Source organism: Camelus dromedarius, chromosome 31 (assembly GCF_036321535.1).
Source record: "Camelus dromedarius isolate mCamDro1 chromosome 31, mCamDro1.pat, whole genome shotgun sequence".
NCBI classification, from domain to species: domain Eukaryota; kingdom Metazoa; phylum Chordata; class Mammalia; order Artiodactyla; family Camelidae; genus Camelus; species Camelus dromedarius.
This window is the reverse complement of record NC_087466.1, coordinates 6260863-6286789: the sequence shown is the minus strand read 5'-3', so window position 1 is coordinate 6286789 and position 25927 is coordinate 6260863. Positions and strand designations below refer to the sequence as shown.

General features: G+C 38.3%; 2 protein-coding genes across 7 annotated transcripts in view; both read right to left on the bottom strand.

The window, feature by feature from the left end:
- The window catches only part of TTC28 (tetratricopeptide repeat domain 28), a 477328-nt gene extending 458436 nt beyond the window's left edge, over positions 1–18892 (bottom strand). For both annotated transcript variants that reach the window (XM_031442960.2, XM_031442961.2), the window contains exons 1-2: positions 18711–18892; positions 976–1254 (exon numbers count right to left, since the gene is read on the bottom strand). In XM_031442960.2, coding sequence (XP_031298820.1) covers positions 976–1254; positions 18711–18812 — 381 coding nt within the window. In that variant the 5' untranslated portion in view covers positions 18813–18892. The remainder of the gene's footprint in view (positions 1–975; positions 1255–18710) is intronic.
- A 1164-nt stretch (positions 18893–20056) lies between these two features.
- Positions 20057–25927, bottom strand: part of CHEK2 (checkpoint kinase 2) — a 38608-nt gene continuing 32737 nt past the window's right edge. For all 5 annotated transcript variants that reach the window (XM_031442964.2, XM_010992317.3, XM_064481109.1 and 2 more), the window contains 2 exons: positions 24337–24417; positions 20057–23546 (listed from right to left, as the gene is read on the bottom strand). In XM_031442964.2, the coding sequence (XP_031298824.1) occupies positions 23457–23546; positions 24337–24417 (171 nt within the window). In that variant the 3' untranslated portion in view covers positions 20057–23456. The remainder of the gene's footprint in view (positions 23547–24336; positions 24418–25927) is intronic.

Genomic DNA, 25927 nt, shown 5'->3' with positions numbered 1-25927 from the left:
ATCCCATTTATCCTAACACAGAAAGATTATGAGATTTACCCAAAACCATACTGTCATTAAAAGAGAAGAAATTTGAACCCAGTTCATCCTTTGAAAACAGCATTCTAACTCCCAAATGTGTTATATAACAATATTTTAAAATCGATTTTGTTTTTTTTTACAATTATTATAGTTATAAAAATAAATCCTTTAGGGAAATACAGAATACTAAACAACTCATAAGACAGCAGCAATACTAGAAATTCCACTGTATGACTCCAAAAATATCTACCAGAATTAAAGTAGAAATATGACTATCACATGTTAATAACAGCAACAGTGTTTTTGAAACTTTTAGGAAATATCCACTAACTTTTGTTAACCCAACAGAAAGCCAAGAATAGGAGCAAATGGTTTTGTGGGTCAATTAAAAAGTTCTCAAACACTTCAGTCACAGCTTAAGAAATCATTTCTAAATAAATTGGGGGTTAGGCAGTGAATAGGTACACTGAAGATAAAGTATATATAAAACAAAGATAACAACTCAAGCCTTAAACCATTCAAGGGAATATAGATAGTTATAATGATTTATAAGAAAAAAAATTTTCTGATTAAATATCATTCTGAAAAAAAGCAATCATTGACAGGTAATATTTTAAACTGAAGGACAGAAGCATGATCATCTTACCCCATCTAAAACATCTGTGCAAAAAAGAAATCCAAAACCTATATAAATAACTAGAAAGCATCCAATCAAGAAGCTGAGTGAAAAAAAAATTCCAATCTCAACATGCAAGAAAAGAATTAGAAATGGAAAGCCTACTGCCAAAGCATAAAATAGGAAGCCATTCATTAGTGTACCAGTTCATTGAAGCCATTCCACATCTTGCTAAAGTAAACTATTAAAACATTAATAACTGCACTGAGTCAATAAAATGCTGCATTAAAAGAAGAAATAAGAACAAAAGATTCTATAAAAGTAAACAGAATTTCTACCTTTGGCCATTTGGGATTGAGAAGTCGAGCTTTGATTGCATCGTCCAGTGCCTTGTCATACTGCTGGATTTTCATGTAGGCTGCAGATCTGTTGCTATATAAGATGCAGTTCTGAGGGTCAACAGCCAGAGCTTCATTGTATAGAACAATAGCTGTGTGGAAATCTCCATCATGACAGGCCTGATTACTCTGACGAACTTTCTCAACAAATTCAGCTTTGCTCAGCACTGGTCCATCAGGACTTCTCTGGCCAATAGTCTTAGCACCAAAGAGAGGAATCTACAAACAAAGAAACTTCGTGAGACAAAGTTCAGATAATCCAGAGGGGTTCTTTGCCTGAACGTCAAGCGTCCATGGACATTCGTCATGGTCTGCTTTATACTATAGTTAACTTTTGTGCCCTGAAAGACAATAAACTCTCCAAGAAGCAGCCAACATAGTACCTTAAATAAATATGTATATATGTATGTGTGTGTTCATATTATATACATATTATTGTAAACATACATATTTATATATGTACATATTTTTTGATTGAGAGAATGAATGAATGAAAGAATGAATGCAAACAAAGGCACTCAGGCTTTTCTTTGGTAATTTAAAGTTTACTAAGAAAAAAATGAAAATACAAACCTATGTAGACAATATGATCTTAACTAGGTTAAGATGGTTGCACTTAAGAAATTAATCAAAGGAACAAGATCAAAATATTAACCCTGTTAGGTTTTCTTTGAATATAAGATTATGAGCTGTCTTCTTAAAATTCTCTTTTACCCAAATGCTACGCAATAAGCACATGTAAGTTTTAAATTAAAAAAATAAACTTTCATGTATCAAAGAATCTTTCTAGACTGGCAAATTTTGTAACTATAATTTGGCCACTACCATGGAATTTCAAAGACAAACACCAGTTTTTGGAGATCACCAAAAAGAAAAAAATCTGCTGTAAATTGTATCTTGGCAATTTAAGAACGGTTTTTGACATTTATTTTTCCAAATCACTAAGTTTTCTATGACTTTAGAGTAGTGACCTTAAAACAAAAGGGAGTGAATGAGTCAAATGTTATTCATTTTTAAAACAGGAAAATTATAACTTGCATTGGAGTCCCGAGGATAGACACTTAAGACAGCACTATCAAGAGAGACAGTTTGCAATGCTAAGCAGGCTTGCCCTAAGTGAAATTAAAACAAAAAGTGTAATTTCCTTCCCCAGGTCTTCATTTAAGACTAAGTCCAGTCTCTCCATTCAAAAGAGAATGGATCTGATATGTAACACACCAACATGTACAAAAATAACAGATTCCTTACAGAGGTACTTACATTAAAAAGAACAGATTCCAAAGTGAGAAGGAAGAAGGCAGAGCTAATTTTCCACACAGGCAACTACAATTTTTCCTCTACTTATAGAGATATCACATCCTACATTTCCAGGGCAATTTGAAATATTAAAACGTCGTAGAAGTTTCAAACATCAGTGCCCAAGTTATATCCCTTAACTTCCTCATACTGGAAGTGGCCAATTATATATACTGGTTAGGTTTTGGGGGGTTTTCTTTCTTTCTTTTTTCTTTCTTTCTTTCTTTCTTTCTTTCTTTCTTTCTTTCTTTCTTTCTTTCTTTCTTTCTTTCTTTCTCTCTCTCTCTCTCTCTTTCTCTCTTTCTCTCTTTCTCTCTTTCTCTCTTTCTCTCTTTCTTTCTTTCATGATCATGAAACATATTGCATGAAAGTGAATGGACTATGTAACATTTACCGAACAACCAGGATTTTCCTGTTCTGAACAGCCTTGATTTTCATTATTGTTTCCACATAATCAAACTAATATGTAAGACATTAACAATGTATAAGACTAATTTCATTTTGAGAAATACAGTCATCATAACTCTACCTAAGGGTTAGGGTTAGGCCGTAAGTTATAGAAACAAATCCTACATTTGAAAATTCAAGGGGGCAGCTAACTACCTGCAGGGAGGCCTATAGGGGTGACAAAAGAAAAAGGAAGATTCAGGCGTACAACATAAAAAAAGCAATAACAGCCTTTAAAAGTAAAATGGTTAGGCTCATAGGTAGTCTAAAAGTAATAAAGACATGATATATTATACAGCATTCCCTGGGAAGGGTAATAATTTTGGTTCAATGCCAACATAGATAAGAATCAAATTAAGAAAAGAAAGAGTTTGCATTCTATTACCTCCGTATACAATAATGTAAAGTAACATTTCCCAAAACAAGGAACCCCTAGGTCCTCAGGAGACTGGGACAAAGTTAAATAAGCTGCTTCTTTAGTGGAAGATCTCTAACTTTTATTTTGCACACTGTGAATCTGGTAGGGGAAATATCATACATTATGAGATCAAAGGACCTTTTTGGTGTAGTACCTACCTGGACCAGAAATTACTTGAAACACTGATGTGAACTATTAAATAAGGTCTTCAAGAGCAAAGTAAAACACCATGGAAAAGCTAGTGCTAGTGCAGAAAGATTACAGACACTAGAAGAGAACTCCAACACCATCATCACCGCCAAGTGCCCACAAATTTAAGAGAAAAATAGACTCTAGTAAGTGTTGAAAGAAGCACCAAATTTGTCAAAATATGCCTGTGTCTACTCAGCTGGTTACAATGTGGTCCTTAGGAGGCTAAGAAAAAGTAATTTTTGTGTATAGTTTTTAAAAAGGGATATACTTTCCCTAGTCCTTCTCTATCTGACATGCCTTCTTAACTAAGCTTAATCATTTCTAGTTTTTTTATTTAAAGTGAAAGATTTGCGACTCTTCCTTTCACTTGACCACTTAGAGGCAAATGCAGGGTTATTCTCTGGCCTAATTTCAATACTGATGTGTCTCAGGAATAGAAAGGATCAAGGAGAAGGCAAGAGACAGAGGAACAGCCAATCAGTGGAGAAGTCAGAACACACACAACATTTAACAATTAAGTTTGCCATCTTACATGGGTGCAATTCGTGGTACCCCAAAATAATCACAATAGTAACACCAAAGATCACTGATCACAGATCACCATAACAAATACAATAATGAAAAAAATTGAAATATTGTGAGAATTACCAAAATGTGACACAGATACGAAATGAGCAAATGCTGTTGGAAAAACACTGCTGATAGACTTGCTCGGCACAGAATTGCCACAAACCTTCAATTTGTAAAAAAATATGCAGTATCTGCAAAGTGCAACAAAGTGAAGCACAGTAAAATGAGGTACGCCTGTACTTTAACCAATGACAAAACTGCCAATAGTTATGTCAATAGTAGATATGCTTTAGGTGGCTCATGATTTTGGAATGTTGTGGAAGCAATGTGGCTTTCTTAGTCCTAACAGAAATAAAATTTAAAATGGCCCCTAGGTTCAGGAATCATTGGATGCAATACTTTTACCTGCCATTTTAGCTATTAAGATTTCAGGGCATTCTAAAGTTGACTCTCTGGAAGCTAAGGGAAATCACCTTACTGACATTTCTGCAAGGAATGCTGCCTTTAAAGAAGCCAACAACAGCCAAACCTCTGTCATGGTCAAAAGGGATATATCCCCAAATGATAACTTTGAATAACTAGCTAGAGAAGCCAAACAACTGGCCTCAGCAAGAGAAAAACAAATGGAAATTCAACAACTGTTGACTTGATAGAGAAAGCTCTGGTTTGAACCAAATAACAACCTAGTCTTACCAGAGACTCTAACTAAAATTACCAGTCCTCACCACTGTATGTGCAATAAACCACTGGTCTTCTGACAAAATGATAGCCTTCATAAGTCAATACTGGTGAGGAAACATTAACAAGGCCACAAAAAGTATCTACCTCACTTGCCCCATTTGTCTGAAGTACAACCCAGGGAAGCCTGTTTGTACTGCTTCTGGATATTTTAAACTACCTAATGGACCATTCAAGGTCTGGCAAATGGATTTCTTATAAATTCCTCTGTCTCATGAATATAAATATGTTCTATTCATGGCCTGTTTGTTTTCACACTGGACTGAAGCCTACCCTTTCAGACAGGCTACTGCCTCCTCTATGGTTAAAAAGACACTTTGGAAAAAATTATCCTTACCTGGGGAGCTCCTCTCAAACTTCATGTCACAGTGATCGAGGAACTCATTTTAGTGGCCAGGTACTTTGACAAGTCTGTGCAGTTTGGCTGATTTTACTATACTTTCACTGTGCTTACTACCTTCAATCCTCTGGTTTAGTCAAATGCACTAACAACATTAAGACTCAATGGGGTGGGGAGGATAAATGAGGCATTTGGGATTAACATATACACTCTACTATATATAAAATAGATGAACAACAAGGATCTACTGTATAACACAGGGAACTATATTCAATATCTTGTAATAACCTATAATGGAAGAGACCGAAAAAGAATACATATATGTATATGTGAGTATGTATAACTGAATCACTTTGCTGTACACCTGAAACTAACACAATAGTGTAAATCAGCTATACTTCAATTAAAAAATGATATAACAATCCTCCTCGTAATAAATAAACAAAATTTCTTGTGTCCTTAGGGGGAAAAAAAGACTCAACTGGAAAAATTTGTAGAGGCTTTCCAAATACCTTGCCAAAAGCATTGCCATTGGTCCTTCTAAATCTTAAATCCACCCCTTTTGGAATTCATAAATGCTCAGCTTTTGAGATAGTCACAGGTTGCCTAATGCACTTGGCTACTGCTTCTTTTGACCCACAACTGATAAAAAGAGAGATACTCCAATACTGCAAAAGTTTAATTGTTTCTGTTAAAAATAACCATGCTTTGATAGAGCAATCTTTTCATAGTGCACTCTGAGGAGACGAAAACCTTATGCATCACATCTTGAAATCTGGAGATTTTGTTTACTGGAAAAGACACCTCCAGAAGAGCACTCTCCAACCTCATGGAAAGGCCCTTATCAGGTACTGCTAACCAACCCTTTTACAACTAAACTCCAAGGAACAGACTCCTGGATTCACATGACACATCTAAAGACAGCACCAAACCTTGACTGGACCTACACATCCTCTGATGACCTGACAGTAAAGATTTCCTGAAATTGAAGCAGAGAACATCTGATGAGACAGCTTTCCCAAGAATACCTGGACCAGGACCATTGGAAGTTTGTCGCCAAACTGCTGATGATGACATAGTGCTTCAGATGATCTCCAGTGTCTATGATCCTAATAACACATGGACTTTAGATAAAAAGTGCCTGAGAGTTCTCCCTCCCACCCTCCTTGTTACTCAAATATGACCTCATTAAGTTTCCCATCTGTGCACTTTCCCTCCAACATGAGCTACTACACCCAGGAAATGTCCTTCCTGGCACTAAAGGACAAAATCCACTCAAATTAGAAAACCTGACTCATGATAAGTGATGCTTTCAGAGAAAGATCTTGATCAAAAAGGAGAAATGTAAAAAAACAAATAGATAAACAGAAACCTCAGTTAAATACAGTTGGGAGACAAGAAAGAAAGGATAGCTCCCATGCCCTGCAACGACAGCAGAGCCCAACAGGAAGAAGAAAGACTCCTCTTCTTTCCTGGCAAGGACTCAGCCAATGAAAAGCCATGGACTCTTCATTTACTACGGCCCTCCCAATTTCCTTTTCCTCTCTTTAAAACTGTTCTCCTTCCCTTTCCATGCATGCTCACCATGGTTGCAGACCCCAAACTGCAACTCTCTGCTGATCCCAAATAAACCCATCCTTGCTGGAAAAATATTTGGCAGTCAATTTAAGTCAAAAGTAGCAAATAATAACAATAAAAACCACATCTAGCATTTATTTAGCACTCACTACAAGCTCAGAACTGTTTTAAATAGTACATATGTATTAATTCATTTAATCCTGACAACAACCCTGTGAAGCAGACAATGGTAGTATTCTCACTTTATAGATGGGACAATAAGGTGCAGATCTCATGCTTTTGACCATTACATATGCTACAATGCCATGAGACATGACTCTTAAAATTTAAGGCAGCCTTTGAAGGGCAACACTTAAACACAACTTGCTTACATACTTTTTAAAGTTCATATCTGAATTTTCAGCCAAACGGGAAATAATTTCCTCACACATGGAGTAATTTTTCAAGACTCTGTTGATAACATCCGACCTGACAACACACACAGGATAAAATAAGTAGAAAATAAGGCAATGAAATAATCTTCCACACTGCAAAATGAAACTACTACCTTCACTACTGTCCCATTCAGAAACTGGAAGTAAGGTAATTCTGGTAGATACACCAATTTATTTTATAAATCATTGTTTCTATTTACTGAAGCTTAAAAATATCTTGGGCTGAGAATATAGGTTTTAAAAGAGTTTATGATCTTTAATAGTAAATAATAAAAGTCTTACATATAAACTTTGTGTAAGTGGAAATTTAATAAATGTATTTTTTACTTTCTGTGGTATTGTTAAACATAATGATATGTGATTTTAGTGTCACGATTAAGGATTCAAGATTTTCAAAAGCCAATGTTAAAATACTGCTGCATCTAAAGTCATTATGCACAAAAAGTGATGAAATACACAAGGAGAAACAAAAAGTTTTAAATATTTCAGCTAAATTGATACAAATTCACTTTCACAACTCCCTCTGTAAAATCAATCAAATGACATGACAATGGTGGGAAACCAACCACATTTGAAATTTTTTTTTAACTAGTAAATACATGAATTAATTCTAATTCTTCCAACTTCAACTAGAATATGTACTCTAAAGTAGAATAATCATATTTCTCTATACCTGCTAAATTGTTTACAACCCATCTCACAAAGGATATAAATTTTAAATCTTTCCTTCTCTAAATACTTGAGTTCACAAAAAGACGTATCTTAAAACATAGCAGTGTAAAAATATCTCCATTCAACTATTTCAATTCTTTCCTTCAAGAATAAGGAGTAAGTTCAAAAATTAATATTTATTAAGTAAATACCTACATTTTAGCCCCACAGGAAATTCAAATGAGAAACACACAAATGAATAAATTTCTGAAATCCATTTTTTAACAACAAAATTTCTTTCTGAAAACTATAATTGTACATTTATTTCACAAACCTGGCCTTGGACTAAAATTCTGAATCAACAAACAACTTACAGTACTAATTACACTTTGTTTCCAGTTAACAAATATTTTATAATTCCCTTTATTTCAGAGATGCATATGAAATTAGAATCATTCCTTTACTATCTTAAAAACTATCATTTTCATATAGACTCATTCTGCTTAAGTTTTCTTCATTCTATGGCTTAATTCCCATCATTCATTTAAGAAATATTTATGTCAGGTACTGCATAAGTATTAGTCTAGTAACAGTTTTATAAATTTAAATACTTAAGAAAATAAACTGCTTACATTATAGCTAATTTTACCTTTTGACCAACAAAAAAGTTACTAGATAATAAAATGCAAGAATAAACTTAGTATCAAGTACTCATTCCTTTGCTCTATCTTCATCATAGAGATTCAAATTCTGGAATACTGTGCCAACATAACCCACAATAAAAACTAGGTTTTAACAAAATATCTAAGGGAAATCCTATATTGCTGTTCTGCAATAATTCTAACATTGAGTAGCAGAAGATAGTTATAACTGATCACTATTTGCTTAATGATCATTCAAATCAAAGATAGTCTAAGCATAATGGTTAAGAACGGAGACACCAGAGACAGGCTACTAAATTAGAATCTAGAGCAACTCAGCTTCCTAGCTGTGGATCTTCAACAAGTTACTACTTAATAACTCCTCTGTACCTAAGTTTTCTCACGTGTAAAACAGGGATAACAACAGTAACTACCTCATAAGGTAGTTGTGAGGATTAAATGAGTTAATTTATTTAAAGGACATAGAATAGTGCCTAACACATAGTAAGCACAATATGTTAGTGATAATAATCTGAAACCAACAGATTCTATACTTATGAAAGGAACACTACCTACACACAAGGACTCTATAATTTACATGATTCTTCTAAATATACCAAATGAAAATTTAATTTATGAAATATACTTGGAATGTATTGCCAATTTGTGAACAATTTTTATAAATGGTTTTCATAAATCTTTGTGGAGAGTAGGAATCAATTAACTTAACAAGAGCATTATCTGACAGTGGAGCAACTTTCAAAAATCCTCTTTCTACATAAGCTAAAACCATAAGGATCCAAGACAGCACTCTACACAAAAATATTATGTATAGAGCAAAAGCAACTGTGGCAGTGTTTTTGTATCCTCTCAGGAAATTGTGCAATCTGCTGCAAAATACTTTTCCCAAGGACAAGAAAGTATACACAGGACAAATGTCCAATAAAGATGCCCGAATTCCAAAATCTTATTAGTAGCAGGCAGATTCTTGAGAGCGGAATGAGAATGACCAGTTAATTCCAAAATAAAAGGTCCTATCCCAACCGAAGTGCTTGACCTTATTAAATATATACACTTCAATATCAAATTGTACAAACAAAGTTTCAGGAAACCAAGCTCTTAGTAGAGGAAGGTCACAGGGTAAGTTTTATGGAGTTGACAGTTTCCTCTGCTCCACAATTTGGCACAATAATCTCACAAGCACATGAAGGTTAACATGCCTGCACTAAAAATGTTGTCACTTAAAACACCTGATTATTTCAAAGAAAGTTCAGACATTTTAACATGTTTACATAACTTTTTTAATTCACAGAGACTTTCTCATTCATCTTAATTTCAGGTGTTCTCTATATAAATGCTTAGTGAATATTTTCTTAATGTTAGAAAATGTAAAGACAGATACTACAAGTCTTAACTATTTCTCAAAATGCAATTATTGGGAAAATGTTGATAATTATGAAATCAAAGTAATGAGAGAATATATGGGTTTATTTGGATTCAATCTATACTTCTCCATATACTCAAAATTATTTTTATATATATACTCTATTTTAACTATTTTAACCTCTGGATTTAGCTTGTCATTCGGCAGGACAGCCTCAGATGACAGGACCACCTTTGATGACCAGTATAAGCCTGCTCACTTTAACATGTACTAGTGAAAACAAAAATGGGAGTAGGGCAAATGAAGGTTTAAAGAGAGTATCTTTAATGGCGTTTTAAAAGATTGTACATTCTTTTTTTTTTCCTAGTTAACCTTTTTTTTTTTAACACCTCCAATGAGATATATTTCACATACCATATAATTCATCCATTTAAAGGATACAGTTCCACAGTTTTTGATTTATTCAGTTTGAAAGCCATTACCACAATTTTAATATTCCCATCACCCCAAAAAGAAACTCCATACCAATTAGGAGCACCTTCCCACTCCTACCCCAAGTACCTAGCAAATAATCCATTTTTTGTCTCCATGGATTTGCCTATGCTGAATACTTCACATAAATGGAATCATACAATATGTGATCTTTCATGAGTAGTTTCTTTTAATCAGAACAATGGTTTCAAGGTTCATTTATATTGTATCATATATTAGTTCTTTTTATGGCTGAATAATATTCCTTTGTATGAATATACCACTTTGTTTATCCACTTAACACTTAGTTGATGCACTTATGGATTGTTTCCACTTTTTTCCTATTATGAATAATGCTGCTATGAACATTCATGTACAAGTTTTTGTGTGGACAAATACTTTTATTTCTCTCGGGTATATGCCTAGGAGTAGAATCACTATGCCACATGGCAGCTCTATGTTTAGCATTCTGAAGAGTCACCAAATAGTCTTCAAAAATGGTTGCACCCATGTATAACTGAAAAATTGTGCTCTACACTGGAATTTGACACAACATTGTAAAATGACTATAACTCAATAAAAAAAATGGTTGCACCACTTTACATTCTTCCTAGCAGTATACAAGAGCTCCAGTTTCTTGATATCCTTGTCAATGCTTGTTATTGTCTTTTTCACTTTAGCCATCCTACTAGGCATGAAGTGGTATTTCATTGTGGTTTGATTTGCATTTCCCTGATGACTAATGATTTTGCATATCTTTTCATATGCTTGTTAGCCATTTGTATGCATTCTTGAGAAATTTCTGTTCAAATACTTTGTCCATTTCTTAATTACATTTTGTCTTTTTATCATTAAGTTATAAGAGTTCTTTATATATTACCAACACAAGTCCCTTATCAGATATATGATTTGCAAATATTTTCTTCCATTATGTGAGATTTCTTTTCACTTTCTGGCAGCTGTCTTTTAACACATAAACATTTTTCATTTTTATAAAGTCCAGTTTATCTACTTTTTCCTTTCTTACCTGTGTTTTTGGTATTATATTTAAGAAATCATTGCTTAACCCAAGGTTACAAAGTTTGGGCCTGTGCTTTTTGATAAGAGTTTTACTGTTTTTGCTCTTACATTTAAGTTTTTCAATTCACTTTGAGTTGATTCCTGTTTATAGTATGAGGTAAGGGTCGAAATTCATCCTTTTGCACGTTGGTATCCAGTTGTCCATTGTCCAGCAACATTCATTGAAAAGACTATTCTTTCCCCCATTGAATGGTCTTCACATCATTGTTGAGAATCAAATGACAATAAGTGTGAGGGTTTATTTCTGGATTCTCAATTCCACTGGTCTACTTTATTATTATTATGCTAGTACCTCACTGTCTTGATTACTGTCACTTTACAGTAGATTTTGAAATTGGGAATTCTGAGTCCTCTAAGTTTGTTCTTTTTCAAGATTGCCTTAGCTATTCTGGGTACTCTGCATTTCCATATGGAAATTCTTGTCGATTTCTGCAAAAAAAAGGCAGATGGGATTTTGATAGGAACTGTGCTTAACCTGCACATCATTTGGGGGAGTACTGTCATATTAACACTGTTAAGTCTTTTGGTCCATGAACATAGGATATCAAGATTAGACTTATTTTTATTTTAAAACTACATTCCTTAAACTGGCCAGTCCAACTGCTAAAATAAAACAACCAAGAAAAATACCTTCAGCCCCAAAGAACTGAATCCATTTCAGCTTTACTTGATGCTGCAGAATTCAATCACAAAAGAATAGTCACACAGAGATCCCAATAATAATTTCTAGAATGTTTGTTTTTTATATCTAATAATTACCCTCTTTCCTTCTCCCATCTCCACTTGCTTCTACTTTCTATTTATTTGATTGATTCTTTCCCAGTATGTCTTTGTCTTTTAACCTATTCTATCATGACTTTCTCCTCCTCACCTTCAAAAACTATTTTTTCTTGTGTCTATAATCTAAAAATGAGCACCAATGTATTTCTATATGCATTTTTTGGCAAAAGCTAAATATTAAGGTTAATTTGATTTTCCTTTTATGATGACTGACAGAAGAAAATAATAATCTTAGTAAGTTTCATCTTCATCAAAGTGATATTCTTAATGCAATTCTGCAAGTGCAAAGAATAGTAATTAAAAAAAAAAAAAACCTTACCTATTATTTTCTGAACTAAGTTCACAGTAATTTGAAACACTAGTATGGAAATTTCTGAAATTCCACTATGGCAAGCTTAGCCAGTGATAGCATGGAAATACCAAATATGTAATCATGAAAAGGGAAATCACATACAATAACTTTCCATATTTAACAGTTCCAGCTAAACTTTTTTAAATCTTGCAAAACCACAACACAGAGTCAGGTTAGCTGTGTTACTTAGACCACCAGCTATTTGTTAGCAATCCTGTTCTTTATCCACAAAATAGTACTACATCCTCATTATAAATCATCATTTGTCAGCTAGAATCTCAACCATTCACATTTCAGATTGCTTCAAGTTAACTTTGCACTATTAATTATTAAATAATGCATGTTCTTCAGACTGAAATTTCCTCTCCTAGAGGTAATGTAGCCATGAGATGAAAAGGGGTTTTTGGTAGTGGTCACTGTGAGAGTAATTAGAGCCATACTATGACATCTGCTTCCCCCCTTTCTCTGTTCTACTCTCTAGTTACAGTTACTGCCTTTTCAATCTCCCAACACTACTTTTGATCTCTAGTAAGAGGGACTAGTCGCTAACCTCTAGTTAAAGAATAGAAGGATATTATCACTGTTTTCCATTTCTCAACAGCAAGAAAATACTAATGATAAAATGAGCCTTATATTGCAACATTAAGTAGACATTACCGATTATGTAATTCTAGCCAAAAATATTTAACTTGGATCCATCAAATCTTTCTGTACAGCCTGTAGTTTACAGGAAATAAAGGAACAAGATAAATGACACCACATGGAAACCACCAGACAAATCCAGAGGACAACTGCAGAACAACTGGTTAGGTTTCTTCAATGATTCTGTGTCATGAAAAAAGGGGTCATGCTAGATTAAGAGACATAAGAATATTAATTAAGTCCTGGTCCTGGATTAGATACTGACTTTGACATAACAGCTTTAAAGAACATTTGGAATATGTAAGAATAATACTAGATACTGTCTGAGAATTTAATAAGAGGAAAATTTACTTAAATGAAAAGGCGGGGGGATGGAAATCACTGACTGAAAAAAGCTTCACAATGTATATATGTTCACCATACATTCCAGCAACCCCACTCATAAATATTTACCAGAAAAGAAAAAACACATATGTATACACACACACATACATATGTGTGTGGATGTCTGTATTATGAAACACACAAAGACTTAGATGTGAATGTTCATAGCCACTCTATTCACAATCACTAAAAACTGGAAACAACCCAAATGTTCATCAACTGGTGAATGGTTAGCAAGTTGTAGGACACATACATTGGAGTAGTACTCAGTAATAAAAAGGAACAGTCAGTCTTCTATTACTTTTACTGTGATGGTGATTATATAACTATATATATTTGTCAGAACTCAAAGCTATACATTTAAAGTTGATAAATTTTATTTTACATGAATTATACCTAAATAAAGCTGATTTTAAATATAATAAAATATAATAAAAATTAAAGACATTTTGTGCAGTGTTCTCTTATTTTAGTTAAAACACCTACAAACACTTGTGTGTATGTGTGCAAATACTATAATACAGAAAGATGCACAGAAAAAGTTCCAAGAAGATATATATTAAGATATTAATAGTAGTAATCACTGTATTTGTAATGCTATGGGGGTATTTTTGCTTATCTTGTATATTATAATTTTGTACAATGGACACATGCAGCTTTTGTAATAATAAAAGCATTTTAAAAAAACAAACACCAACTTTGATTTAAAATATTCTCATAGAAATGTCTATGAGCTATCAATCTGGACTTGTGGATTATAAATTTAATTATAACTGTGATTTTTGAAGGTAAGTTTTTATTGTTAAAATAATATTTACAGTGTAAATAATTATTTTCTTTGATTCAGAGTAACATTCAATGAACATATGTTCCAAGCGTCATATTTGGTTTATATTGTCTCTGGTTTCTTCCCGGACAAAATAACAATATATTCCAGCAACTGAAGAGACATCAAAATAAAAGTACTATTAAATTTCAGTTCAAACATCACACTTCGTCTCTAAGAGTTTTTTTTAAAAATAGCAATCAATCAAAAGAAGTGATAACTGTAACCATCAAATTTAATGAAAAAATGTTGCTTCTGCTTTTAGGAGAAATAAGTACTAAAATAATAGCACATTAATAAAAACTATGGGGTAAAAGCAAACAGCTTTCAGTTACACTTTTATTATTTTTAGTAATACTTACAAATACATTGTCAAATATCATCTACAGCAGCCTAGATTTAGCAGGCTTTTATAATACAACTGTGTGATGTGAGAAACTTTTGCCTTTCACTGTTCCTCAAGCACTCACAGGGATTTTCTGGGTCACAGAAAAGTGATGAGGACAGGAAGAGGTTTGAGGGTTTTGTTTGCGGTTTTCCCTTTGTGGGTTTTTGTGCTTGTTTGTTTGCTTTTTCCCTGTCATTTTACGTTTATTTATTTGGGAAGGGTTGGGGTTTTGGGGGAAAGGGTTTTTAATTTTGTTTTGGTTTTCTGGTTTAGTAGTTTTGTTTGCTTTTTGGCATGCTTTTACATAGAATTAATTATTGAAAAGAAGATAAACAACAAGTAGCAAATCCCTACCAAGGCATTGTTCTGAACACCTACCTAAATTCTCTTTTTTGGGGGGTGGAGTGATTAAGTTTATTTAATTATTTCTTTATTTTGATGGAGGTCCTGGGGATTGAACCCAGTACCTCACGCATGCTAAGCACACACTCTACCCCTGAGCTAAACCCTCCCCCTCCTCCACATTCTGGTTTATTTAACAATACTTTGAGAAAGATACTGCTACCCCATTATACTTTTGAGAATACGGAGATGTATAGCAGTTAAAAGTTGGCAAAAACTCATACAATTAGTAAGTAGCAGAACAAAAACTTAGAGATATGAATCTAGATCTGCATCCACACTTGAGCTTTCAAAGACCATTCTTCCTCACTATTTGCAGGGAAAGATTTGAAATTGAAAACTGAACAGACTACCACTAAATAGTGATTAAAAGATATATCCAAAACTCAACTGTATTTCTCCTATGCACTAGAATGAACTAGTGATGAACAACAACGATGTAAAACAAAACATTAAAAACAGTTTCATGTACAATAGCACCAAATCAAATAAATGAATACTCAGGAATAAATTTTTGGAAGAAAGGTAAGACTTGAACCTGGAAACTACAAAACATCACTGAAAGGACATATTAAACACAATCCTTATAAAAATTCCAGCTACTCCTTGGCAGAAATTGATAAACTGATCCTAAAATCCATATGTAAGGGACCCAGAAAAGTCAAAACAGTCTTGAAAAAGAAGAATAAAGTTATAGGACTTACACTTAATTTCAAAATCTATTACAAAGCTACTGTAACCAAACAGTATAGTACTGGCATAAGGATAGACAGTAGAATAAAACTGAGAGTCCAGAAATTAAAACTAACATATAGTCAGTTGATTTTCAATAAGGGGGTGCAAAGAACATTCTATGGGATAAGAACAGTCTTTTCAATATATAGTGCTGGGACAACTGGATCACCATATGCAAAAGAATAAATTTGGACCACTGCCTTACACAATACACAAAAATTACCTCAAAATGGATTAACAACCTAAATATAAAGATTAAAAACATAGAACTCTCAGAAGAAAACATAGGGGTAAACCTTTACAACCTTGGATTTGGCGATGGATTCTGAGATATGACACCAAGAGCATGAGCAAAAGAAAAATAGATAATTGGACTTCATCACAATTAAAACTTTTTTTGCAACAAAGGACACTATCAAAAAAGTGAAAAGACAGTCTACAGAATGGGAGAAAATATTTGCAAATCATATATCTGACTTAGTATCCAGAATATTTAAAGAACTCCTACAATTCAGTAAGACAAATAACCAATTAAAACTTGGACCCCCAAAATGGACAAAGCCTTTAAATAGATATTTCTCCAAAGATACAGAAATGGTCAACAGGGACAAAAAAAAAAAAATGCCCAGTTTCATTAGTCAAGAAGGAAATGTAAAACAAAATTGCAATAAGATACCATTTAACACCTACTTAGATGGCTAAAGTTAAAAAGACAGACAAGTACTGGCATGATTGTAAAACTCTCATAAACTGCTGGTGGGAATGCAGAATAATGTAGTGCTTTAGGAAACAGTTTTTTCAACTCCTCAAAAGGATAAAATAGAGTTACCATATAACCCAGAAATTGGGATATGCCTAGGAGAAATAAAAACATAATGTCCACACTAAAACTTGTACACAAATGTTCATAGTAGGACTGTTCATTATAACCAAAAAGTTGGGGGGTGGGGGGAAATCCATAACTATCAATGCATTAAAAGATAAAATGTGGTATATCTGTTCAATTAAATATTACTTGGCCATAAAAAGGAATAAAGCACTGATAACATGTACAACATGGATGAACCTAAAAAACACTGTGTTAAGTCAAAGAAGCCAGTGACAAAGGCTATATTTTGTAAGATCAATTATATCTCAATAAAGCTGTTTTTTTCCCAAAGATATGTAGTAGAAAAAGTCATGGTGACTATAGTTAATAAAACTGCATTGTGTATTTGACAGTTGCTAGAGATCTTTAAAAAAAATTGTAACTACGTATGGAGATGGATGTTAACTAGACTTACTCTATGATTGTTTTGCAATATATCAAATCATTATGTTGCACACCTGAAACTAATACATTATCTGTCAATTGAAGCTCAACTGAAAGAAGGAATTTTTTAAAAGGCATCCTATAAACTACAAGAATAAAACAAGAAGGAACAAAAGAAAAAAGAGCATCTAATTTTTCCATTTTTCTTTAGATGCAATCTCAACTTCCAAAATCTTATCTCCTTATACATTCATATTTTGTCCATGAACAACAAAAACTACTGAAACTAATTCAACTATTGAAATTTTTAAAACATGAAAAAAAGTGTCCCTGAAATAAATAACTTTCAAACAATTCTACATTAGCACCGACTCTGAACTAAACATAAATTTCAGTTTCAAAATATCACATAAAGATTACAAATACTCAGAGGTTTAAGCAAATTGCCAACTTTTCTGAGTAAACAGTAATTCAGATTTGCTTTGATGAAAATGTAAATATTTACCTGCCTCAAAGGAATAAAATTCTATAAACCTTGTGTTCCCAAATGACGAAGAGAAAGAAACATGCATTTTTTTAAATTCAGAATTTTGTTTTAGAATTAATTTTAACCTAGCCAGGATATACATAGTTGATGGTTTATACTAATCTATGTATAGCCTGCTTTTGCCTACAACATACTGAAAACATGGCATTTATAAAGTCACAACAATTAAGTTGGGACCTGAGAAAAATCACACTGTATAGTAAATCTGACAGATATTAATATCAAAAAGCTCCTTAAAATACCTGCAGAACTCCTATTTTGGAAACTCCCTAGGTTATTTGGCCTTCCTATAAATATTTACTGACCATCTACCACGTGCCAAGCACTGCACCTGGTACCAAGATGCCACGGTGAGCTACAAGCAGACCAGGTTCCTGCTCGCAGGAAGCTTATGCTAAAACAGTGTTTGTCAAATTGGCCTGATCATAACAAATGATGAGCTTGTTAAGTCAAAATCTGCTCCTCTACCTCGGAGAGTCCGAGTCCGTGGGCCCAGGGTGAGTTGTGACGCCTGTATTTTCCCCAAGCGCTCCAGATTATTTCTACACCCTGGCTGTTTGGGGGAGTCCAGTGCTCAGGAACAACCCATTTCATCCAGCGGGAGCCACACCTCCAAAGTCCAGTTCGCTCAGCATCCTTCACCCTGACTGACAGACACCCCTAACACACCACGAATTTGAGGTGGGTGTAAAGCATTCCAGAATCACTGTGCTGAGACATCCACAGATTTGCTTCCTTCCGAGGACGGACAGCTCACTCCTCAGATTCTTTCTATCTGGGGCTGTCTGCACCTGAGCCTCCGCGGGCTGGGCCGACACCTGTCGCCCAGTGGCAGCCGTCTACCTCTCCCGTGGGCTGAGGCGAAGAGGAGGCACCGCGCACATTAGGCGCCGACTGTATACCCCCCCACGCCCCAGTCACGCGCGCACACACTCCCGCGGAAACTGAGGAGGGCAGGCGGCAGACTGGGTCCCGCCGCCGAGCGGCGCGAGGCACGGCTCGAACGCGGACAGCGGGACGGGTTCGCCTCAGGGTGCTCGTCAGACGCCGAGGCCCGGCCTGGCCCGGCTCGCACCGACGGAGTTTCACAAAGAAAGTCTCCCGGCCCGCGCCCCTCACGCACTCACCGGCGCCGGCGCCGGCGGCGACTCAGACTCACGCCGCCTGCGGCTCCGTGAAGGGGTCGGCCCTGGGGTGGGCTCGGGCGCCGGCGGCGGTGACTGCTCCATCCCTGCGGGGCCCGGGCTGCGTCTGCCTCGAGCTAACGGTCCCGCCAGCTAGGCGCGCGCGCCGGCCCCGCGCGCCATGTTCCCGCCGTGCTGCGCGCCGCCGCGGCAACCCACACCACCCCCCCGCCGCGCACGCGCCGCGCACGCTCCCTGCGCGCCTCCGCGGGTTCCTCCGACCGCGCAAGCGCGCACTCGCCGACCCCTCCCCGCGCGCCCCGCCTCGCGCCCTCCAGAGCCCGCCGCTGTTCCCAGCGTCGCGCCCACCCCCTCCGCACCCGTCCGGCCCGGCTCGAGCGCTCGCCGTTCTGGGCTGGTCGCTGCCTCCTGCCGCACTACGGACGACGCCCGACCAGGCCCCGCGGCCCGTACCCGGCGCTGCCCTTCTTGCTTTACCTACTTGGGCTTGGGGCGATAGTCTGGGCCAGGACGGAGTTACCCCTAAGAAGTGCGGGGGGAAAGACGCCTCTGAGGGGATGAGATCCTAGTCGCGGAGGTGTGCAAGCACGTGCACGAGCCTAAGTGGCACGGTGAATGTACACGTCCCTGGGAAAGCCAGACTCAGTGGGGAAACTGAGTTCGAGTCCCACACGTCCGCCAACATTTGCCTGATTAATGTCAGGTCTCCAGGAGCCTGTTCCTTCTTAGGAAGGTTCGACCAACAAGCTATGTTGGGAAGACGCGAAATAATCCAGATGAAGTGTCAACTCCTGCTCCTTGTACTTACAAAGTGGTAATCAGGTGATAAGACCTATTAGGTAATTTTGTTTTATCGTTAAAAACCAAGGGCTCTTGAAAAGGTACATTTCGGTTCAAGTCTCCCTCCACCTCTTGGACACTGGGAAACCTTTAACAGGACAGAGCCAGCCTTGATTTCTAAATCTACATGGGGGGATTGGCAGTAATACCTCACAGGGTTGAGGTGAGCTTTCAGGAGATGAGGCACATGTCTCTGAGCACAATGCCTAGTACACACCAAGCTCTCCAAGCTTCACTGGTATAATTCCAGCCCTATCCTTCCAAGACTCTTAAAAAGTTTAATGACGGGGGCTCTGCTCCCAAATCCTGTGGCATAATTAGCTGGGAGGGGGTTCACTCAACCTTGGGGCTGGAGGGATTGTTACTTCCCACATCTTTGCTTTCCATTCTCTGCCCCAAACCTCTCTAAAAACCCAAAACTTGGCACAAAAACAACAGTAGAGAATGTTTTCCCTGCTTAAAAAAAAAAAGTGTGCAAGAGTCTCTCGGAGTTTGTAAATGTTTGAATTTATTAGTCTGGCCTTTTCCAGAAACAAGTGATTGGAGAAGGGGAGAAGGCGGGAAACACCTGGAGTAAAACAATAAAGGGAATAAAGTCCAGGGGCAGTATCTCACTTCAGGCATAGCAGGATCCAAGTGCTCCAAATAACCTCAGTCTTTATACAGTCTCTCAGCTCTGCTTCCCTCTGTGATGCCTTCATTCATGCATTTCTCTCCACAAAGTGTCTTGGGCATCTCCTAGGTCATATCTGACTAGAAAAGTAGGAGCTGAATCCCAGTAATTCCAGCCAATCTCAAGTTGACTTTCATTGCACCCATTTGGGTCACATTCATCTGCCTGAGCCAATTACAAGATTGGCCAGATCTGGCTATAAGGAGTCCTTCTAGTAAGAGAACAGGGTCAGCCCCCACCAGAAGGACGTGGGGTAAGGGCAAGTGAAAGAAGGGATGCCTCTCCCAGAAAAATAGGGCTATAATTACCACAAGAGGCATCAGGTTCAGGATTGATACAGATAAGAGCTGTCCACTACACCAACATCTAGGCACAGCAGGTCCACTATAGAGCAACACATCCATTCTTCCAAAGGGAATGGCAATTAATTCAGTCACTGTGTAATGCCCCTCTGCCTCTGCTCCCACCACCCACCCAGGCCTGGCATCCCCCAAATCTGTTTTATCAAAGGCATCTCAATTAACCACCCATCTTATATGCCCCCAAAAAGCTGAACAGATGATGTTACTTCCCTGCTAAAGAACTTTCTATGGCTCCCTCTGGATACTTATGTGACCCTCCCACCTTTAATGATGGAAGCCAACATTGATGGATCCCTTCCTTACCAGGCACTTTAAATGAAATTTCCACTCTTGAATTCTTATAAACACCATATTAATTCAGTACTCTTATTGTGCCCATTTAACAGATAAGGAAATAAAAGCTTAGCAATTTGAAGTAATTTGTCCAAAGCCAAAGTCAGGAAGTACAGAGAGCCCAGATTAGCACAATATTGTGTCTACCACTAACACTGCCATCCTAGCATCATTTGCTCATGTTTAATAAAAGTCCTCTGCCCAACTGCAGCTGGGTAGTCAGGGGAAAGAGCTCTACCAAGGAAGGAGACTAGGGAACCCCTCCAGCTTCTATAGTGGGGGGCAGGCAGACACTGAGATTTATCATCTCCCCCTCCCCCTATGACTTCATGTGATAGGGAAAGAATTCCCCCAAAAGGAAATTGGACTGTGAGATTAGGAAGAGGAAGGGATGCTGGGTGGCCCTAAATCGGCAGCTGATGACCACCTACCATTGGTGAGTATATTGGTTTCCTATGGCTGCTGAAACAAATTACCACAAATTGGGTGGCTTAAAACATCACATATTTATTCTCTTACAGTTCTGCAGGTCAGAAGTCAGATTAGTTTCATTTGGCTAAAGTCAAGGTGTAACGTAAAGGACTGGTTCCTGTAGAAGGCTCTGAGGGGCCTTGCTTTTTGTCAGCTTCCAGTGGCTGCCTGTATTCCTTGGCTTGTGGCCCCTTCCACTGTTTTCAAAGAAAACCACTCCATCTCTTCTGACTCTGACTCTTCCTGTGCCTCTTAAAAGAAACATTGTGATGACATTGGGCCACCTAGATAAAATGGGATAATCTTCCTATCTCATGATTCTTCACTTAATTACACCTGCAAAGTCCCTTTTGCCATGTAAAGGAACATATTCATAAATTCTGGGAATAAAGCTGGGAACATGTTTGGAGACCATTATTCACCCTACCACAGTAGGTATAACCAGAGGGAGCTGATACAAAGTACTTGGGAAACAGAGAAGGGCTGGCTGACTCTGCCCCAAGAGGGAAAAATGCCCTAAGAAACCACAGCCTTCACATTAAATATTCAAATGAGCTAAAACCCATTTAACTTGGCAATCTCAGCCTCATTCCTTTAAGTATGCAAACCACCTAACTCCCCATCTAGCCCTCAGCAGACCAGCCAAGCCTCAGAATGCTCGCTTGCACACCCTTCTAATGGAAATTGCCAACCACCACCCTCAGTGCCTGGGGCATCAGCTATGTGCCCCCACCCTACCCTGGCTGCTCACTAGTGGCATCTGAACCAAAGCACTCAACTCATGGCATGGTCAGCAAGCTACAATGTGGCTTCACATCAACCAGCCAAAGTTACAAGAGAAGCAAAATCAGTGGGTCAGAAAAAGACGAGACAGCTATTGGATCTGCCTAGACTCCTGATGGCTCCCATCCTCAGCCATCTGTAATGTTGAAACAAATCCCCTTTTCCATGAAGTAATTTGAATGTGCCTTTGTTCCTTTATTCCCAACTTCCACATGGGGTTGTACCCACTTACCCTGATTGAACAAACTGGCACTCAAGATTTAGACATCAGTCTCACGTGAATTTTGTCAATGTGAGTCAACATCCATGAGTCTGACTGAATATGGGACTAAGGAGATAAGGAACATGAATTTGAGTCAGAAAGCCCTGGTTTGGGTCCCAGCTCTGCCACTTCTTAGCTGGGTGACAGTGGATAAGTCATTTTACTCCTTCAGCCTGGGCTCCTCACCTATAACCTGAGGGTGATCAGAGGACCTTGCATGTAGAATCACTGAGGACTAGACAAGACCAACCTAGGAAAGGGCTTTACACAGGGCCTCTTCAGTCATCATTGGGTCAACATGACATGTTCACATGCCTTATCTGCATTTCCAAAATCTGAACAGCTCTGAAACTGTAGAGTCCTCTATGACTCATGTGACAGAAAAGACTGACCTGAGGGGACAAGAGGTTACTTACAGTTTTCCTTGTCCTCTTCCTGTGGATATTTGTTGCAGAAATATTGAAGCGTTTGGCTCAACTGGGTATTATGTATAACATAGTCAATGTGCCTGGTCCTCTTGCTAAAATCAAGAAGTTTTAAAATTTTGCACCTCATCTGGCCCTTTGGTTTCAGGGACTATGAGGGTGAGAATGTGACTCTAAAGCTGGCCCGTGGTATATGCACCAAGGTACCTACCATCTAGTGAGGAGGGAGGCAGCCAGTCTCTACAAACCCCACTGCGACTCACTGTGCCCTTTTCCCTGCAACTTTCTGAGTGGCCTTTAGAATCTGTACACAGCTCACCAAGCTGCCTGGTTACAGCCAAGGTGGAGCACCAGACAAAAGGCATATAACAACTTCAAAGACATACACACTGAAGGTATGTAAGGGCTGACCTACAGGCAGAAGCACGAAGCCCAGGTTCCATTAGGTTTTGAATTCTGTATCAATGATTGTGGAAAAGCAATTGTTCCCATCATGAAAATACAAAATATATACAACAGATTTAAACAAAATGACAGCACGGTTCAAGAAGGCACATTTCTTTCGTGGCCAACCGGTGTTCACGAGACAGCCGCACACACAGCCAGGCGCTTTGTGGTGTCGGCGTCTCCTGCTTCCCCTTCGTGGAGCCGCTTTCGACTTGTGGATGACTAGAAGTAAAAGAAAAGGGAGAAGTGTTCAAAGAAAACCTTTGGCTTCTTTCCAATGGTCAAAGTTTCCCAATGTGCTTCCAGGAAATTTGAAGCATTTCATGGGAAACTTCGAGGACTGAAAACTACTGGTTGTCCTCATTGAATCTGAATCACTACCTCACCCCTCCAGACTCAGACACACTGATTGAACTGACATTTCTCTCCGTTGTGGCTTCCGACCACTCAGTGATGTATACTGAAAGCCAGCAGCATAACCAGCTTTCTCTTGGTTGTCTTCTCCTAAATTATGAAATTTAAAGGGACCACAATACCTTTCACTCAAGTCTTGCTCTTTTGTGGGAAGACAATCTTTTTCATGTCTTTGTTTTCCCACTTATAAAATTTCAAGGGAGCAGTAGGAAGAGGCGTGTTACTAAAAGAAGGCAGGATAGGAATGAACAGATATTAACTGACACAAAGAACTTTAGAGGGATAAATTTATAAGCAATAAATTAGCTACCACTCCCCCAAATGTAAAATTTTTCAACAAATTTAAATCTGTGCCCCTAATTCAGTCTTCTAATCTTTGCCTTGCAGGAGACTTCTTGAATGACAAACCCTAGCTGTGCTCTTTCATTAGTGAATCTTCTAAAGGTACTGGAGCAGATCAAGGTGAAACAAAGTATCTATTAGGTTATTTCTTACAAAAATTGTTAAGCAATTGCTGCTAAAGAGATTATTCAAACTCATCCTCCACTCATTGGCTCTTTAAACTTAGCCTACGGTTAATGACCATCATGCAGGATACCTGGGCTGGGACCTGGGGCAGAGCTGTTGACTTATCTTCTTCAAAAAGCAAATTCTTAAATTTTCTCTTCATGTCCTCATCCTGTGAAGAAATGAAAAATGTAAGTAGGCTGTGTCTGAGGGAAAGAAAGCTCCTGAAAAGCAGGGATAGGATGCCCCCAGAAACAGGGAAGTGGGCTAAAACGTCCAGTCTGTCCACACATAAGCTGCCCTCACTGAAGCTCCAGAAGGGCGAAGACCACGTGTTTCCAATCTCCACCTTTCCAGAACAGTCTAATCAGCAGTCCGCGCTCAGTCACCAATGGCTGAACCAAACCCATATGCCTAACAGCTCTCAGTGGGTTAGACAGAACCACAGACCTTAGCAGTCAAAGACTTTCAGAACCAGCATCCCACCCAGATCCTAAGAGATGGCAATCAGGGGGGCCAGAGGCTGGGGCTGACTCCATGCTGCCCCCCAGACCTTTCCAGGTGTCTCCCCTTCCCCTGCCAACAGTGAGGCCAGCTACTAGGGCCACTCTAACAAAGCAACCCTGCACCCTAGGAAATTTCACCCAGCAAGCACTGTGCAAGTTGCCAGAAGGACCACAATATCTCAGAGCTAATGAGAAAGGTAAGAAAAGGGGGGTAGGGGTAGGGTTATAGCTCAGTGGTAGAGTGCATGCTCAGCATGCATGAGGTCCTAGGTTCAATCCCCAGTGCCTCCATTAAGGGGAAAAAAAAAAAAAAAAAAAGACAAGTGAACAGGCCATAGCATTACAGGTGATTCTTGGGCGGGAGGTGGTAATGGGGGTTGGGAGAAGGATACACAGAGAATTCCTGTCCAGATGTGTATGAGGATAACTCCCACCTCCATGGCTGTTCACTTCTGCTGGGCTCAAAGTTCTGCATCTGGGAGCCTCGAGAGGTGATCTGGTGAACCTCTCCCACCTTCATTAAGGTGAAACATCCATGATGAGAGTTGTGGGCTTTGCGGCCAGCACACCCACTCCCAAGTAGCATGTGCAGAATACAGACCCAGAGCAAATCCCCTTGCACTTTCCCACCCAACCCCCACTCCACTCCTCCAGTTATGCCAAGTACCCCACGGAGGATGGGGTGAAAGGACATAGGAGTGAAGGCCTTCAACATTCAGCAATTTCATAGATGTAGAAAAATTACAGTGCTCAAGGATTAATTCACCTATTCTAGATCTAGTAGCTAGAAACACCTGCTTCCCTCATTCCATTTACTGCATCACTCAGTGTTGCTCCCCACTACTCATTATGGAAGCGCCAAGTTCATCTGGATTCCACTCCACTTTCTCCCCTCGGATCTCACTCCTCAGGCAATGCCACTGGCTCACAGCCTCCCCAAGGAATGCCCTCCAGGCCTTCCTGCCCAACCACCTCACCCACCTTCGTCATTCATTTAGTGATCAAATATTTCGTGAAGACCCTTAGATGCCAGGCATTGTAATAAGAACAGGGGCCTCCATACCAAAGGGTCTCCATCAATGTTGAAAATGCTATCCCCGTTGTTATGGCAACTGAATTGGGGTTGTTATGACTGAACTGCTTGAGTTATGTCTGAATTGTGGACCTCCCCCCGCC